Below are 19,351 nucleotides of genomic sequence, written 5' to 3'. Positions count from 1 at the left end.
TTAAAAGTACATCTCCTTTTATACCTTCGAAGATACCCTAAGCTGGAATACTCATTGTTCAGTCATACCACAGGTGTAGCTTAGATAAGAACGTAATTATTCGATTTATTACTATTTGCATAAATAATAAAACACCCAGGATCCTGAGACGTTTAAATTCGGGGAATATTTATTATCTAATCACACTAAGCTTCATGTTAATAAATTAAGTACGTAATGCATAAATTTATCATTTTTCTATAAAGTCGAATATGTTTCATTATACTTGCATAATGATACAAAATATGAGATACAAAGATCAACTATAAAATTATTGATTAGATCAATCAGTTTAATGACTACATCTCCTTTTATACTTCGAAGGATATCCTAAGCTGGGAAAATTCATCATTCAATCATTCTAAAGGTATAGCTTAAAATAAAAATGTAGCAATTGGATTTATTACTATTTGTATAAACAGTGAATTACCCGTGTTGATGTTACTATAACATTACATTAACCACAAGTTTGAGTTCGTACATATGAGGCAATTCCTCATCAATAATGCAGCAAAGATCTGCACAGAAAGCAGCCTAGAAAAAGTCGTTTTTTATTATGTATGATTGTTCATCCTTCTATCAGAGAAGATTTTGTTTTATCCATTCTAGTATAAGAATGATAGGAAGAAGCGAAGATAAGTTAGATAAGAGTATTAAACTCTTCTTGTACATGTGCTAACAGCTAAACAGGCTAGATATAAAATTTTTACTATCTAAAATAAAGTAAATAGAAAGACTCTGAGTCTAAACTCATTACCTGCACACTAGCCTCTACTAGACGAAGGTTTGTAACAATTAATAACACTACATCCTGCCCCTCAGGTGAATCGTTATATCGCGAAAATAGATCATGAACTAACTTAAATGTTTACACATGAATTATAAAATAGTACTCTTTAACGCTTACAAGATATTTTACGTGTATATTAAGAATTGATGATGTAAAGGTACCTCATTTTAGGTTAAGAAAGATAAACGTGAAATACTAGTTGATCAGAAGGAGGCAGCGGACATTCAGAGCAGCAGATCATACCATCGCTTCAATTGCTAAACAGAAGATGTAGAAGTAGCAACTCTGGCATAGGCAGTACTGAACTACTTCACTCAGCGGTAGAGTACTGGTAGACAACACTTACAGGAAGATCGCATCATAGAGAGTATGATTTCATACAGAGCAACAGACAGGATAAGAAAGAATTGAAGAATAAAATTACATTACACTACTTATGGCCTGATCAGCTTAGATAGTCATAAATCTTACAGCATAGATATCACTTAGTCATAATCATATATGGGTATATTAACAACCATAAGATATCAATCCTAAATGCTGAAGACATGATCTAATCGGTCACGACTGCAAGTCAAACTTGAAATAATCTCCTTTACTTTCACATTACCAACGAGTAACAACAAATAACAAATTGCAAACGAGCAACTTAATGACTTATTCAAATTTAACATCAGCCAAAGTCTCCTTTTTTTCTCTATCTTTTCTCCTTTTTATACCATTGCAATTAACACATCAATACTCTATATTTGTAAGGTAAGTTAATGAAACCACGACAACAGCAAATATGTTTTAAAACATAATCTAATGACAGTATCCCTAAAATGGTGAACATAACCAGTAATAATCCCTAATATGGAAATCAATTGAACATAACATAACTATTAATAATCCTACTTGTATTTGAACATCTACTTTGATGAAATTACACAACATAAAAAAGAGAGGATCCTAAATGTGAGATCATTACAAAGCTCAGGTGGAATCTATAGAAGTAAAACATATTTAGCTACGTAATACCATCGCAGCGATGGAAGAAATCAAGCTGCAAGGCTATAAAATATCTATTCACTTTACCTCTTGTGCCTGAATGCTTGATGATGCTAGCCTATGTCAAATAACGAAAAAAACCTAACAATCAGTATATAATAAATTGAAATCTTTGTATTTAATTCATCTGGATAAACTTTATAATTTGTCTAGTAAACAACTTTATTAAGATATCATTAGAAACATAATTTATACGACTGCCAAAATTCCAAATTACGCCTAGGTCTGACGATCTAACAATTCATTAAAGGCTCAATTAGAATATTATAGAGTATGTGATATTTGAAATTATACAACTCCTCTAATTTTCTACAAAGGATAAGAACTGTTACCACGGAGAGCTGAATCATGAAATTAAAGGATGTTCATGAAAACAAAATAATGCGAGCATATGCTTAAAGTACAGTATAATAAAACTTTAACATTAGGCACTCTATACAACTTACTATGAGCTATGTCAAACTGCAAAAAAATTGGATAACCTGATAATCCAGTTTATAGGTTTGTTGTCTTATTACATAATAAACTATTTTTGTTAACTATTTACTTTATCTGCTGTTGCCTTCAAGGTATTATTTAGCCCGAAGTAAATGATACACATGTATTCAAAACGTCTAATTGTTTAAAAGTTAATGATTAAGTAATCAAGTCAATGTATAACGAGAAGATCACTACATGATGAATTGCATACTTAGGAGCGACGTAACTAAATTTTTAATGACATCATTTTAGGCGTAATTTTTATCACTGTAAACTGTCGCAAGCCCTATTTATGCTATGATTCAGCAATCTAGATTAGATATCTGTTTTGTACGTTAAGATTAAATTAAGCTTTAAGAAATGAAGGAAACGTATCTACCAGGCTAATATATTATAGGCAGGACGTGAAATGATTTAACCTATCTCTTATTTACGATAGAGAAAGAAAATATTATCAAAAAATTTAAAAGTATAAATGAAAGTAAAAAATTATATACTCTAGGAATATTCAAGGTTACTAACGCATAATTGTAAAGTATATATATAATTTGTACGAATGTGAGCATCAGGTTTTGCAGTCAAGCAATGATCTAATAATATAATTTTCGTTTGCCTAATGATTAGGTTATTAAATGGTTGGATAATTTTATTCTCGCATGCAGTGACTAGATTACTAAATAGCTGATTATATTTATAAACTATTTAGTTTATCCAGTTTTAAAGACCCTATCAATTCTGAAATTTATTCCTCCAATGAATTACATCAAATTTCATTAAAAGGCAATGATCCAGTATCAAATTGTCTTCATGATCCATTAAACTAGACTATTAGATTACTCATTCGCCCGACTACTACTGGAGATCTAACGTGCGATGGTGCTAGACTACTTGATTGACACACAAGAACAAGACTGTTCTATAAGGCTAGTATAGTTATTTATTAGAAGATTGATCAATATCGTTCAGTTCCCTATCTACCAACCAACTCTCAGACTGAGCATTTGCTCGCCCTTTTATACCCTTTCACAGAATTGGTTGTGCACAGTTAATAATTTCTCATACAAGATTTACTTGATTACTATAATTTAAGTTCAATTAAAATGTGATATAATAGGTTATATCTATAAACTATTTAATCTGTCATCTCTTTAAAGCAGAGGAAAAGTCTACTATAGAAATCTAAATAATGCTAAATTCAATAGTAGACAGGATTAAAGATTATACAAAAGAAAGACTCGCTTCCAATTTTGCCTTGTCTAGATGAAATAACTTGATGATAAAAAAGCACCAAAAAGATTTAGCCTATATCACCTAACATAAAAGTTCTTCTCGACTCAAAAAAACAAGTACAATAAAATTTCTCAAGAATCTAAATAGGATACACAATTTTTATCTTGTTTTGGATATTTTAAATACACTTACTCGAACATAAAAAAAATCAAAACCAAATCCATAATTTTTAATAAAGAATCAGTTGCAATACGAACTAAATTACATACCTGATCAGCAGAGAATACGATTAAACAATTTTTAACTTTACCTAAGCTATGTCTTAGCTGACGAGGTTGCTAGTTAGCTATAAGATAGAAATTATACTGAAAAATTGGACAGAATTCTCTCTAGACGAAAAATAAAGATGAAAGCATATATTATAATATGGTTTCTAAATAATAGCATCCTTCAAATAACGTATTAATCGATCTCTTTGTAAAATTTCCTATAATTTTAATTTTCCACAAATTCTATGACTAAGTCTGAACTTTGCTTCTATCTTGGATAATTATCGGATGATTGCATTACTAAAAAATAGAGATGAGAAATAAATATAACAAATGTACCCAATTTAATGCGTCAGAGTTTATTAGTCAAGATCTGCTATAATAGAGGATCCTAGGTAATAAGCATGGTCTACACAATGACTGTATTTTAGGAACTGATTCAGAAAGCTAATCATGGTCTGAGTTATTTGTATATTTTTTGGTACGACCATCAAAGTCAGTTTATCGGAATTATTCGAAAACTTAAATATGGTTAATGTATGTAGGAATCTACAGTAATTAAGTGGAAATTCGTCAAAGTTTAAAAATAATACTAAGATCAGCAATGTAGCAGCAGAACCTGGATCTAGCTTTTAGATTTCGTACCGACGAGCCGAACCATAAACTTTCCGATGCCAATATATAAAAAATATCACTACTGGACGCGGCTACTACTTTTTACTTCTTTGTAAATCTTATTTACTACAGATGAAAATGATTTCAGTTTCAATGTACATGCAGCATGTGTACTAATAAAACAGTTGTGATTAAAGCAAACAAGTTTTAATTTAGGAAATCATTTATAGTTGCATTTTATTCAACGTTATGATTGCAAAAGTAGTCCCTAGCAAGTTTCATTGGAATTACTAGTATTACATAAGAATATTCCTTATATTCGTAATCATTCCGACATCTTAGCCCTTTCATCCACTTTTTGTGATCATTATACAAATGATCGGTTTCCTGTCCAATTTCAGATCATTTGCTGATGATATGATAGCGTGAAATTTCACTAATAACCCTCCAACAAGCTGCTTTGCAGTAAAATATTTGATGTTAAGATAGGCGTCAATAACATGGTACCTGTTGTTGTCGTAATGCACCCCATGTTGGATTGCTTTGACAGTTATACTTGTATTTGATCTGGTTAGGTTTCTAAGAAGAGATATTATCGTAAAGCTTATATTATAAAATTGCAGTACTAGTCGATAACTAATATAAGTATCACAATAATATCTATTCTAGAAACCTAACTACACCAAATGTAACCTTCAATATATTCTAATATAGGATGCATCACGACTATAGTATAGCACGTAAAATTTCTCAATTGTATACTATAAAAGAGAATAATTTTTAATTTTACTCAGCCCGGTATTGAAAGTAACGAAAATAAATATACGAAACTGAGGCAGTAATAATCCAAATACAACGATACACAATTATATATCGTGGAATTATAAGATAAACTGCAATTCTGACTGTAATTGTAGGCAGGTTTTGCTGAAGTGCAATCAAATACGGAATAAGCTAAAAATAAGAGAGTTTGATTTTAAATTTGCCAATAAAAAGTAAGCGTTAGTCATATTTCCAGTAAAATAAATAAGTTAATTTTAGTTCGTAGAAATTTATAATAACTGCGAAATTTTCAGTGGGTATAATATATTCTAAATTGTAAATCTATAGGAATTGGGAGACTCTTGTAATCTCATGATCGTAAAATAGTCGCATTTATGATAAACTCTATCATCCACGAAGGAGATATAATCCTTGGAGTTGACAATCTGTTGATTTTTTTCTCTACCATCCCAATAGGAGAAAAAATCTTCGTAATCAACAAACTGTTTATAGAAATTTCCTTCCACAAAATGTTTATACAAAATAATGTCCTATGATGATGGACCTCTTTTCACGAAAATAGAATCATTTTTGTTCAAAAAGTTCTCCATTAAACTTTTTACAACATTTTCCTTTCGAACTAACCTATATTTTATTGCAATAATACCTTATATTCAGATAATTTCACCTTACAATTTAGCCTGATAAAGTGTATGAAAGGCAAATTTTAAGCCGTACGTAATCAATTGTTTGTCAGCTATCGTGCAGAACTTACATATTATAACTTAATTATTACTACGGTAAGTTATTCATTTTTAGTTAGGAAAAAGTAAAAGATGAAATGATTTTCTAGCACTAAATGATTATTTCTGTAAGATATTTGCATCTTTAGCAGCAGCGTTAAGTTAATTATGCTATTACTCATCATCGAACATATTGCAATACTTCGTGTACAATAACTCAGAAATAGTAAAGCACAATGATCGATCTACTCATATTTGTAAAATTTTTAGCAGAATTGATGCAGTTTTACAGATATTTACGAGGTTTTACCAATGCAACACAAGTCAGAGAGTACCGAATATGCACAATCATTACAATGTAGTTCTGATGGAGGCTCCTATAAGAATAAAACAAGTTTAATTTGCGAAAGTATAGCCATCATGACTATGGAAAAATTCAATTACTGAGGTTGTAATATATTCGTTTACGTTCATTTTACCGATGCTCTTTGAATACTTGATTGTGGCAACGAACGAAATTTCAATGATTTTGCGACCAAAAGGCTAAAATAGCAGTAAAACATACCTACTGAAAATTGAATAACTAATACACCAATATTAAAGCCGATAAACATCGAACGGCTTAAAATGCCGTTACAAAACCAACTAATTCCAAATCTAGTTAATCTATAGAGAAATGTTCCTAAAATGGCATCTTGTCCTAACAAACATAAGATAATTATGACCACCAGCCAGCTTTGAATTTTAACCTGGTCAATAAAATAATATCAAGAAATCTTTTAGTTTCTTCAATCTGGATGCAATCATGTCTAGCGTATCGATACTACACGTGAAATTATCTTTCTACAGTAATATTTAATTCCAGATGATATTATCTCCTGACGATTAAGAAACAAATAGTCTGATACAGCAGCTTCATATTCTAAGGTCAATTTAGAATTATAATTCCGGCATCAAACTAGGCTATCTCTAAAAATTATGCTATAATTTGGGCAGAATGTCTTTAGTTGCCCTTTAGTAAACAATATTTTATCCTTCATGACAGAAAATATTTTGAAATTCAAGAGCTTTTTTCTAAAACAAGTTTCTGTATTTATCTGATCAATCTTGTAGGTATGACAGATAGAAATATCATTTTCTTACATTTCTGCTACTTTGTTGTTCCTTTTTATTGATTATCAAAGCAACAATAGCTAATATCAAGACCTGTGGACACATGAACATTTCAGATCACGATGCAATGCATGATAATTGATAAAGTTTTCCATCATCTTAATTAAAATGAATTTAGATGTTCCTACACAATTTATCGTTAAATTGACTTACTGGTCCTGCAGTCCAATATGTAACATAATACAAATTTAAGCTTATTGAAAGTGAACCAATTGGACAAGGATTAATTATTAATCCCAATATCGCTATGAGAATTTGCACGGAAGCAAAACCAATTACAAACTTGCAAACTAGGCAAATTCGATGATTTTGCCCTGATTGGGGTACTGTCATATCTGCTATAGTCCTAGTAGGCTGTAAAACAGACATTTGATTTACAGATTACATTTTCGGGAACATCATCAATAATAATTTTTATTGTACCTGATGAATTGGATTGTTACAGTTGGTATTTTCGATAGCTATTGAGGAAAACCCTGACTCATAATTATTATTGAAAACAATTCCAAGTTCCTTTAAGCGAATATTTGGATCACTGTAAGTAGCATTTCCTGCAACGGTTGTAGCGGACTCTTCATGGTTCTGGGGATCTCTTTCTGTGTATTTATATATCTGAACGTTGGTTGTCGTCATGATGAAATTCAATAAGTTTTGCCCACTTTGTGATGATAAACTGTAGCGGATATGATATCTTTAATGACAATATAGAATTCAAGGAGCTAATATAATCCTAGTAAGAATTAAAATCCTCATTAATATTTCATAAAATGTTGTAGTCAATCCTCATTAATATTTCATGTTTCGATTAGGTTACTTTATGATAAATTGCATGTGTAAATAATTCATTTGCTGTTAAAAGACTATTTCTTCTGAAATATGTATCAATAGAGACTATACTAAATTACTTACAAGGATGTCATCTCGCAATTCAAGTTACGTAACGAATACACCATTACATAGTTTAACTTAACTGCTGCAGAAAACATTATTTCAGATATCTGTAATTTCTCTACGAACGATATGGAATTTCATATTACCTCTTATAATTAATCTTGAAAGCTAATTAATTTATCGCATGTTTACAAATGGAGAGAGATTATGCTACCATATCATTTAATAGTTCAAATTTGGATAATCAGCTTACAGTGGAAGTTATATTTCGGGTACGAAAGGGATCAAATAAAATTGGCACATTTCATAATGTGATCTTAATTTATACGATGGTGAAGGTCTAATTCCATAAATAAGCTACGATCTAATAATCTAATCTATGTTATAACTGTATTATCTGCCTTATGAATAGATAATTAAATAGATAATTAATTACACTTGTAAAAGTTTAATCTAACTACCGTTAAAGAGATTATCTCAACTATATACCGATTACGAAAAGAGCGACAATAGTCTAAAGAGGTAACCCAATTTGGTCCACAATTTATAAGTTAGTTAACTGTCTAGTGCCGAGGTGCTTCTTGCCTTTAATTTATACCGCAAGCTAACTCTGTAAAGAGCGACAATCTGATAAATCCAATTTGGAAATCATTAGAACACGGCATCATAAAATCTACTTGTAAACTACGGTAATTAATCTACAGTACTTCTCCTTTCATATCAGAAAATGTTGCGATAGAAATTTAAATAATGCCCAGTTCAAGGATAGGATATGAATAAATATTATATCCAAGATAAAGCTAGTTTTCATTTTTGTCATGTCTAGATTAAGTGACTTACTAAATTGGAACCAACCAGATTCAATTTATATCAAGTAATTAAAGGGAAATTTTTCTCAAATTTCAGGCGTAAAGTGGCAGGAAATATTTCAGTGATCTGGATTAATTGCACAGTTATAATCTTAATTTAGATATGTCAAATACATAAACTGGATTACAAAATGACGAAGCCAAATCAATAACTTTTCCTCCAAAAGTTCAAGCAATAAAAAGTGAATTATGTAACTGATTAACATAGAATATGAACTAGGCAATCATGAAATTTATCTAGACAGTGTATTGGTAGCCATGACTATTAATTAGCTATAAAACAGAAATAATATTGAAGTCATATGATAGAATTTTCATTAAACGATAAATTCAAGATGAAACATACAGTCTAAAATGATCAATGAACACTGTCGTTTTAAATACTGTGGCTACCAACCTCCTTCTTACGAAACTTTGTACAATTTTTCGAAAAGCATTTTAACTTCTACTCCCCCGTTCAAGAATCTAATCTAAATATTTATTAAGGCATAAAACTGGTAAACGTAAGCCGATCTCGATTCTTCAATAACTTATAAATATTTCAGTTTCTATTTAATATTAATGAAACCTTCCTAGTTCAGCGATGCTATTGAATCATATTAGGGATCTTTAAACCATTAGACGATAATTATTTGACGCGTGATGATATAAACGATTTTTAATTTAACGGATCTTAAGATACAATAGTCAACTCTGTAGTATAGAAGTTACTGGGCTGTTACAATAATATATAATTCATCTTATTTTTTTATTGTTGGATCAGCTAATAATGATCATTTTCTAATTCTTTTGAATACAGTAATTTGTTTAATAACATTACGAATTTATGACAGGTCAATTACAGTACTTGAATTTCTTGAGTAAGAATATTGTTGGATAATATTTACTTATGAGAGTGTATTTCCATTTTTTGTTTAATTTATACACTAAAAGGAGGCGGAAATTATTCATACAATGAATCCAAAATCTATCACCAACCCTAAATATCAGTTCGAAATACGAAAAATCGAATAACTGTACACTTCAAAATGGGCTGAGCAGTAAATATAATAATAGTAAATAATTTATATAGTCGAAGTTTATTAGCCATAAGCGGTGGCTCCAAATGTCCTTGTTACAACTTCCAAATTTTGTAACAAGTACTAGATCTACACTCAGCAAGGAGACCCAGTAATTAAGTTGAAGAACTAACTTTATTGTTGAAATGAAGAGTTTATATACTTTCTTTATTGTGACCTTTGATCTACTAACGTAGATCACAAGATCCTCACTAACAGAAAGGTTTCTCTAGTTTAGACATTACAAATAGACTATCATGCCAAGTATGGCAACATGAGAATACATATATAGATAACCTTAATATAGTACAATATTAGATATTGCGTTGACATCGTTAGACATGTTATTTGCGAATAATAAGCATGTAATCGCTCCCAACAATCAATTATAATTATTCAAGAATGGTATATGATCTTCTGTGAACAGCTGTACTGTAGTTGTAAAAATACTAAAATGCAGGATATTGATAACTATCATCTATCTAAGAAAATTACTTTACTGATGATTCAATTGTGATTGTGCTAAATGTGTGTGATAAAGTGATCTTCAAAACAATAAATCAAGAACTACAGTTTCTTGCAAATTTCACTTTATTACAGAAGTTAGGTTCGGCTAACTACCAAGGACTATCTGACTATCTGACAATCTACTTATTACAGCAAAATTCACGATTTATATACGATTAGTTACAGAATGCTTTTACTGTAACAAATCTTATCTTGCCCATTAAGTCGCAAGATCAGATCTAAATTTACCATCGCGCAATCTATTCATAATTCGCGCGTCTATTTAAAGCATTACAATACAATACTTACAGTACTAACATACTTAGAGCAAATCTATTTATATATCTCAGATCTTTATATAAACATCTTAATAGATTCGCTACAATACGTATTGTAAACATCTTCTACAAATAGACTCTTACACAATCTTACACTCTAGCTTACAAGTTAAGTTATTCTCGTACAGTCTTATAATAGTAATCTAAGCTATATTTGGGGCTGCACTACAATATGTTAGAAGTTACAAACAGGAGCCTATGATCAATAGGACTCAGGATACGTCTTTATTCAATTCTTATTAAATGTCCTCTATAATTTCAACATTGTAAAGCATCCAAATCTAGCCTTTTATTAAATGCCAACTACCTTTTTGCCCTTATTTTGTGAGAATATGATCACTTTAAGACTCGATTACGTAGTTGGATACTTTTATTAAGATTATTACAACAAAATTAAGATTTGTTTATTATGCACAACTGGAAATATACCGTAGCTGAATATTTTGTAATCGATGTTGATCAGTTGGAGATTTGTTAAGGTGTGAAAAATAGTAATAGTTTATCTCTTTGTGGTAGGCAGAATCTAAGTCCAGCTCAAGGTTAGATTCGATATTGCTGTGCCAAATTATACTAATTATTACCAGTATTATTTGAAAATGTGAATACAATACTGCTCTTTTTAACTCTCAACAAATTCTGTTTTGCTACTGATGGAAAATAAGCTGCATCTTCAATATACAATAAGCTTTTATGTTAATAAAATAACTATGAATAAATTTTAATTTGTTAAGACATTATTCACACTTCTAACCACTATGATATTAGTGCAATGGAATGAAATGTGTAGAAACCAAGGAACCAAAGTTCTAACGAACTTTGATTCTACTTTCTTTGTACTCTGGTCGACTTGACAAAACTTTGACACCAAATAAAATTGGGGAAACAACCGATCAACAATTTATTAAGAAAATGTGAGAGTCTGATCCGATAACCTTCCAAATACTTAATTCTAAGTATTATAAGTAAAGAAATGAAAAAAACGACAGAACTGAAACTGTTAATAACCAAACAACCAACAAAAAGAACGCTTTAACTTACAACAGTTCGACCCCGAAGGCCTTTAAAATTCAACAAGTTCTTCAAAAGAATCTTCTTTTGCTCTCTGCTCTAAATTTTCTGATTGTAGTATCATTTATAGGCTTTGCAGAGCCCTCAATGGTACTTAAAATTAAATATTTATTAACCAATCACTCTTAAGACCCATTTTAGAAAACTGCTTTGCACCACTTAAGAAAGCAAGAATCATTCAAAGTTCAGACACAAATTACCTTATAATTCCCTTACAAAACACTATGAAACCATCAAACTAAGTATAAAATACCTCAAGCTTCACTTCTAACTTAATTTCCAATCATCATATATTACAAAAATCTAAAAATTAACCTTTAAATATCAAGATTTAGTCATAAAAATAACACTTCAATTACTTAACAATCAACATAACCTCTACTATATGCCATCTTATTTTCTATTTTCTCAACTAAACTTTTCTAATGTAACTTTCATGTCACTTCATACAATTCCGAAGTTTCAAATTCACAACAGAAAGTTCAAATTTTAAAAGTCAACTCTTATAACATTTTCTAAAAATTAAAATCCAAAAATTAAATTTATATCGGACATAAATCCGACCGGATCCGGAATCTGAATCTGAAAAATTCGAATTTTATAAAGATGACAGTAATCGCTTATCATAAAATTTTATATGACTACTATGACTACTTCTTAATATTAGTGTTGACAGTTGATGTTTTAGCGTGAAGTTGTACGGTAACTGTACGATTATAGGCAGCATTACCGTACTTTACTGTCATGTTATAAATCCCCTTTCTCTATGGATAGCGGTTTTGTTACTAAGTCAAATTCATCAATAATCTCGTATGCTATCAAACGCCCTTTCTTTAGATTAGGCGATTACTCTTAGGTTATTCCTATAGTAATCTATATAATACTTTGTAAATTAATGAAGAAGAAAACATGGCGACATAAAGATTTGCCAGGTTAAAACTAAAAGATACTATCACTTTCTAGGTATTTTCTATATAGAAAATTAGAATAGTTACATACTAAAAGCTATAAAGGACTCTGCTTTTAGTCTTTTATTACATTAAAGTATAGTATATTTTAATGCATTGTATTAGGCTATAAATTGTATTGGTAATAAACTGAAATGATCCTTACGTTTACTGTCATTCTGACATCTTGGTTATTCCAATTGTCTTCAACTTAAATATTTTATTTCATTCTTGAAAACATTCTGATATTTTATGCACAGTTATTCACGAATGATAGGCAAAAGGTCAACATAGCACCAAAATTATTCAATTGAATAAAAAATATTGGCAGATTGTGAAATTGCTACTTTAAAATTGTTTTAGATATAATGTTGGTGGCTGAAAATGAAATATGTTCAAAAGTGAAATTAGAATAATCACCGTAGCCTATAGACTATTTCAATAACTTAGATTGTTCAAATAGATATTCGCATTACCGAACTTGCCAGATTAGTAAATTGTCTGAATGCCAGATGCCATAATGAAATTTGGAGCATGCCGCAAAAGCTACCATAATACTTAGTTATGATAAGACGAATTACAGCTACAGTAATATTGATGCCATGAAGTGCATAAACTTTGGGTATATGGTTGTAGTTGCATCTGAAGTAAATGCGACCAAAAAAATTGATGAAGGTGTAAAGAGTTGTTTCTAATGTGACAGCCTCCAAGCATACATAAGTAGCATAGAATCATTACTTTTTGGGTCGTAACCTAGTCAGAAAAAAATAGTCCTCAAAAATCGTTTTATTGTCTGTATTTAGATTTAATATCGAATCTTTAAACCCTCTACGTAGAGATTTATATTTCGATTATGCTACTTGAAGGTAGCGTAGATTAGGTTCCGCAACCAGTACTACTTTAGCGATTGATTATGTTTGTTAGTGGGTCGCTGCCGATGATGAAGTGGTGAAGGAAGGAACTAGCTTATACTAAGTACTAGAACCGGGACTGACAGCTTATATTATGCAGTAGGCTGTGTCCAAATATGTTAGCAACCTAATATAGTAGCAGTCAGGCTATTACAACGCGCACGTATAAATTTGAGATCAAATCGAGTTAAGGTTGAAAGCTCTACGGCCATTTCAACGATAATAACCATAGACTTTCTATTGTCGGTGCCGTAGTATCTTGCCCGCAGCAAATTCTTGCAAGTTTGCTATTTAATAGTTGTTTCTATACTGGCATATTACTTATAGGATGATTATTACATATTAGTGCAATTATTGCTAAATAATATTATCTTACATCTCCGCTGGTTTGCTGCTGCTTATATTGCTTGCTCAGAGCTACAACACCTAATATCAGCACATATTCACCAATAACCATTGAGATCTACTTTGTAATAAGCTAATCGTGATAGTAAGTCGTCCATTATCAGTTAGATTATTTAATAACATAAAGATCGTCTATCTGTTAAATCGTTAATTATTACTTTTATCATTGTGCAAAAATTATAACCATAATTCGAACTGTATCTATGCTATGCGTATCCTTAGCTTGAATGTAGGACACTTTGCAATCGTATTCGACTCTAATAAACCCTGCTGGATAGTATTAGCTTTTTATTACAATTTAATACAAGCCCAGTACTAACTAATAAAACATCTGCAACTATCTACTAATAAATTATAATTTCCTAATTAGTACAGTAGTGGCTAATACTAACGCTAATGCAATATAATATATATTACCATCTATCTTTCTATATGAGACATAGATAGCCACTACTGTTGTAATTACATTATTATCCATATAGTTTTAATCTATAAATATAACTATCAAGATAAACAAGATGTCTCTACTAATTAACTTCGTTTTACAACTATCAAGTAATATCTAGATGCAATCAGAATATCTAACTTATTACAATCAAATCTATCGTTATATATGCTGCAATCAGTTACAAAATGATTTTCTTAGCAACGCAATCACATATTGCCAGTGCAGCCGCAAGATCAGATCTAAATTTGTTATGGCTATCTATTTGTAATTAAATCGTCTCAATACAAATCTCACAGTATTCACATACTCAAGTGCAATCTATTTTATGTATTGGAATCTGGATTATATCGATAAAATTGCTCTAATACGGGTACATTCTGTAATATATCTTCTACAAATGGACACTTACACAATCTTGTAATCTAACATACAAGACCAACTATTCTTGTACGATCATGCAATCTTAATCTTAGCTATATTAGCGACTGCGCCACAAGGTCTTAAAATCAAATAGAACTGAAATAAATTTCTTATATTTAATAATACTTTTTGGGGGTAAATTGGGGAAAGAAAAAATAGAATATCTATATTTGACTATAAAGGAGTCAAGCCCTGAAGGTGTGATATAAAGTAATACCGTCAAGGCTAACCAAAATCATGCCAAATAAGCTATCTAAAACTGCATGTTTATTCAAAATGGGTTACTTTATTTGGTTTTAAGTCATTTGCTCATAGTGCAATAAAGCAAGGGCTTATAAAATCACCCTCGAACAACATCTTATAAATTTTTAAAATGTTAAGTAAAATTAATAGCTTATTTACCATGTTCAATTTTAACTTTTTTACTGCATTTTAGAAGCATAAATTGTTGATAATCTAAACTTTTTAAAATCATAATGACAATAGTCAAGGTTAAGATTGCCTCCCATCCATAACAGCATAGGTGATGACATAGTATTGCCAAATAGGATCCAACTGAAATATTTCTGATGTATAATATTTGATTAGTACGTACTAATAGTAAGATGAAACGACTGTTATTCTAAAAGCTAGGTAGAAAATAATAGAACGATAGGCAAATAAATTACAACTCACAAAGGTAGACACGTTAAAATATGGATCAAAGTGGAAGATCATAGGAAGGCTAAGAGTAGAGGTATGAATCATTACAATCATCATGTTAAGCATAAACATAACCACAACAACAACAACTACCATCAAAATGATTACGATATACTATGCATAAAATAATTGCCATCGAGCTAAATCTAAGGTAAATGTTGGTGTTGTGTTACAAGAATGATACCTTTGTATCTATCCTTTTTGAATATTAACTTCGACATCAATAGTCAGTAAATCATACTACAGGTGTCTTGATGAACAAAATCGATAGGATATTAAAATATCTAATTCTTGCTTAATGATCATCATGAACTGCTATTACTGTCTAAAATATGGGTAATTCTATTCAATCGATAAAACTTGCAGCACAAGTTCATCTAAAGCAAGCAAATCTCTACCATCCAATGGACAGGAGTCTACATCCAAATAAAGATAATCAGTCAATTCCTTTTTTGCCTAAATTTGTATCCTTTTTCTCCTACTATTCTTCTTATTTCCAACCGTGCACTTTTTTTGTATTCTTCATTAAGTTCGGCCGCCATACTTGGATTTAAGTGGCGAGGAGTAATTAGTACTACGGGTCGGTGAAGAGCGTAAAATCGATGTTGGAGTTTTTCGTGGAGATGTAGGTGAAAGAGTTCGGCGTGCCGCTGTAGGTGATTTCATACTTGCTAACTTGCCAGTATTATAAGGTGTACTGGAAGGAGAAACTTTAGCAAAGCTAACACTAGTAGTATTAGCTCGATAATTATCGATAGTATCATCAAGACGTTTTGATTCTTGCTGTAAAAGCAGTGAGGTATCAGCAGCACTATCGCTGCCTAATTTATGCAATGATGATCCCAAGATATTGTGCAAGTTACGAGTTTCTTCATTCTTGAGTGTAGAATTAGCGATGTAAGATTCCTTATTTTCCATTTCTTTATTTAATTGCCCTTTTAGCATTTTCACCTAGCCATGGAGAAGAATATCGTCAATCTTACTGGTTTTTTACAATCTTAATGAAATCTTTTGAGAGAATAAATCGACCGTTGATAACATTAAATTACTAATGAACATCATCTTTGGTTCTATTTTACCTGATCTTCTAATCCCTTAATCTTGGTTCGATTAATTCGATCAGTATGCATGTCTTTAGCCCGAGCACGCTCAGCTTCCAAGTCCAATTCATGACGATGGCGTTTAGTTACATCAACCAATCTAAGAAAAATAAGAATCATTTGTATTATGAGCCATCCTTTGCTAACATAGATTGCTTTTATGATTTTACAACATTTAAGACAGTGATAGTTAAAAATATAGCAATACCTTTGAGCTTGAACTTTCTCTTTATCCGCTAGTAAACTTTCGATATCTTTAATTCGCTTCTGTAAGTTAGCATTTTCTTCATCCGATTGATTCAAGGAACGATCTAATTGCACGCGATCACTATCTGCTCGCTTATATAATTCTTGTATACGTAAGCGATCTTTCTCGACTTTCTCGAGTGTTTGCTTTAGAGCTTTCTTTTCTTTCTCTAATCGATTTTGATTGCGATTTACTTCACGTTTTTCCGTTTCAACATTCTCCAATGTTCTCTTAAGGGAGGAAACCTTATCGTTTAATTGGCGATTATCAGCTTGCAATGAACGAGCGCGTTGTTTATATTCCTGTTCTGTTTCTGTTAATTGGCGCAATCTTTCTTGTAAATCACGGATATCATTTTCCAATTCTAGCTGTTTAGTTTGAGATTCGGATTCATCCTAAGGAGAACAGAAAGACTTAATAGATGTATATGTATATGTAAATGTATTATATGCATAGTACAAGATATTGATTGCTAGCTAATTTAATCCGCAATATAAATACATATCAAAATGGAACAATATTAAGCTCAATTTGATTCACTTACCGAGTGCATCTGCTGTATTTGCTCCGTTAAACTTTGGATTTGACTCTTTGCATGTTGATGCTGACTCTTTAATTTATCCAACCTTTCTTGAAGAACTCGTCGATCATTTTCACTACTACTTAGTGCACGTTGCAATTGATTGAATTGCTCATGAAGTGTTTGAGTATTGGTATTGCTATCATTGAGCGACATGGAAAGATCTTGTACACGTTCTTTCAGAGAGCCTTCTTCTTCTTCTGATTTTGCAAGAGCATGCGATAACCGCTCGACAGATAATTGCAAACTCTGGACTTTACTTTCCAGCTCATTCTGTGTCCTAGTTAATGATTCACATTTATCTTGCAACATTTGATTTTCAGCTTCTTTCTCCGATAATGAAACTTGCAAGCGTTGCAATTCACTTTCTAAAGATTTCTTCTTCAATTCAAGCTTCACACGATTACTTTCAGTAGAATCTAATTTATCCTTTAATGATCTCCTTTCTGCTTCTTTCTTTGCTTCACTCTTTTGCAATTGTGATTTCTTTTCTTCTAATGCTTTAATTTCCGCTTCAGCAGAGTTATAATTGCGTTCAACATTATGCAATTTCTCGATCAGGTCTGCAATAGTGAAGAGCATCAATAAGTAATTAGAACATCTACTTAAGCTACATCACTGTTATCCAATCACTACTTGTATCTACTTTCAACTTACTTTTACGTTCACGTTCTGCTTTCTTAATCGTTTCTTCTTGCAACATCAGAGCTGTTTGAGCATCATTTAAGCGTCCATCAGTATTACGCTTAACATCATCAGCTGCAGTGAGTGCTTTCTGCACTTTTTGAAGTCGTTGCTCGACTTTATTACGATCATCTTCCAATTCACTCAATTGCCTCCTTAAGGTAGTAATTTGATTTTGTGCATCATCTCGTTCCTTTTGAGTATCACGTAAGTTTTGTACAATATCTCTTAATGATATTCGTACAGCTTCGATATCGACTTCAGCTGCCATTTCAGCTGCTTTGGATGTTGCTCGGCGTGGACTAGGTGATCGAGTGCGATTGCTGCTATCCATAGTATCCCGTTCAGGGGAAGCTACACGTCTTTTTCGTGGACTAACATGGCGAGATGGAGATTTACTTGGACTTAGCGTCTTCGATAGCTTAATTCCAATAGTACGACGTAAAATGGAAGCAACACTAGCCAACTTGAATTCTACATCTTGCTTATCATTTTCAGTTCTTTCTAATTTATTCTCTAGTGCAGATGTTTTGCCTTCAGCAGTGGATAATTGCAAACGTAAATTACCTTGCTCATCAGTTAATGAATTGACAATAGCTTCTAATTCGTGACTTCGATCAACTGTACGTTTCTCAACTCGGCGTAAATCATCAGCATAATTTTGGAATTCACGCTCTTTGACTCTGAAATTTTCTTCATTTTCACTTAATTTACGCTGCAAATTAGCTACTTCGCGTTGTGCAGCATCGCGACCAGCGTCCGATTCAACTAGACGTTGCTTAGTTTGATATAATTCACGTCGTTGTTCTTCACGAATTTCATCATCATGAGCTAATTTATCCTTCAAATCATGGATATCTTTAATCATAGTTTGCCGTTCACCATCCATTAATTTAACTTGTCGGCGTAATTCTTGTAATTCGCGGCGTGCATCCATTCTTGCTTTCTCTACATCACGCAAATTAGCTCGGAATTCTTCAGTTTCTTTCTGCAATGAGCTACGGCTATCATCTGCAACGCTTAAT

General features: G+C 31.5%; 1 protein-coding gene across 1 annotated transcript; it reads right to left on the bottom strand.

Annotated features, from left to right (window-relative positions):
• Window positions 1–483: 483 nt before the first annotated feature.
• On the bottom strand, window positions 484–7,784 carry TRIADDRAFT_57755 (uncharacterized protein; the record flags this gene model as incomplete). The annotated part of the gene is made up of 9 exons (XM_002113473.1): window positions 484–573; window positions 797–898; window positions 1,907–1,937; window positions 3,782–3,858; window positions 4,981–5,052; window positions 6,548–6,727; window positions 7,122–7,184; window positions 7,305–7,505; window positions 7,575–7,784. 9 exons carry the CDS (start codon window positions 7,782–7,784, stop codon window positions 484–486), a joined length of 1,026 nt encoding a protein of 341 aa, XP_002113509.1.
• Window positions 7,785–19,351: the final 11,567 nt, after the last annotated feature.

This window comes from Trichoplax adhaerens, genomic scaffold (assembly GCF_000150275.1).
Source record: "Trichoplax adhaerens TRIADscaffold_6 genomic scaffold, whole genome shotgun sequence".
NCBI lineage: Eukaryota > Metazoa > Placozoa > Uniplacotomia > Trichoplacea > Trichoplacidae > Trichoplax > Trichoplax adhaerens.
This window is presented reverse-complemented; position numbering and strand designations above follow the sequence as displayed.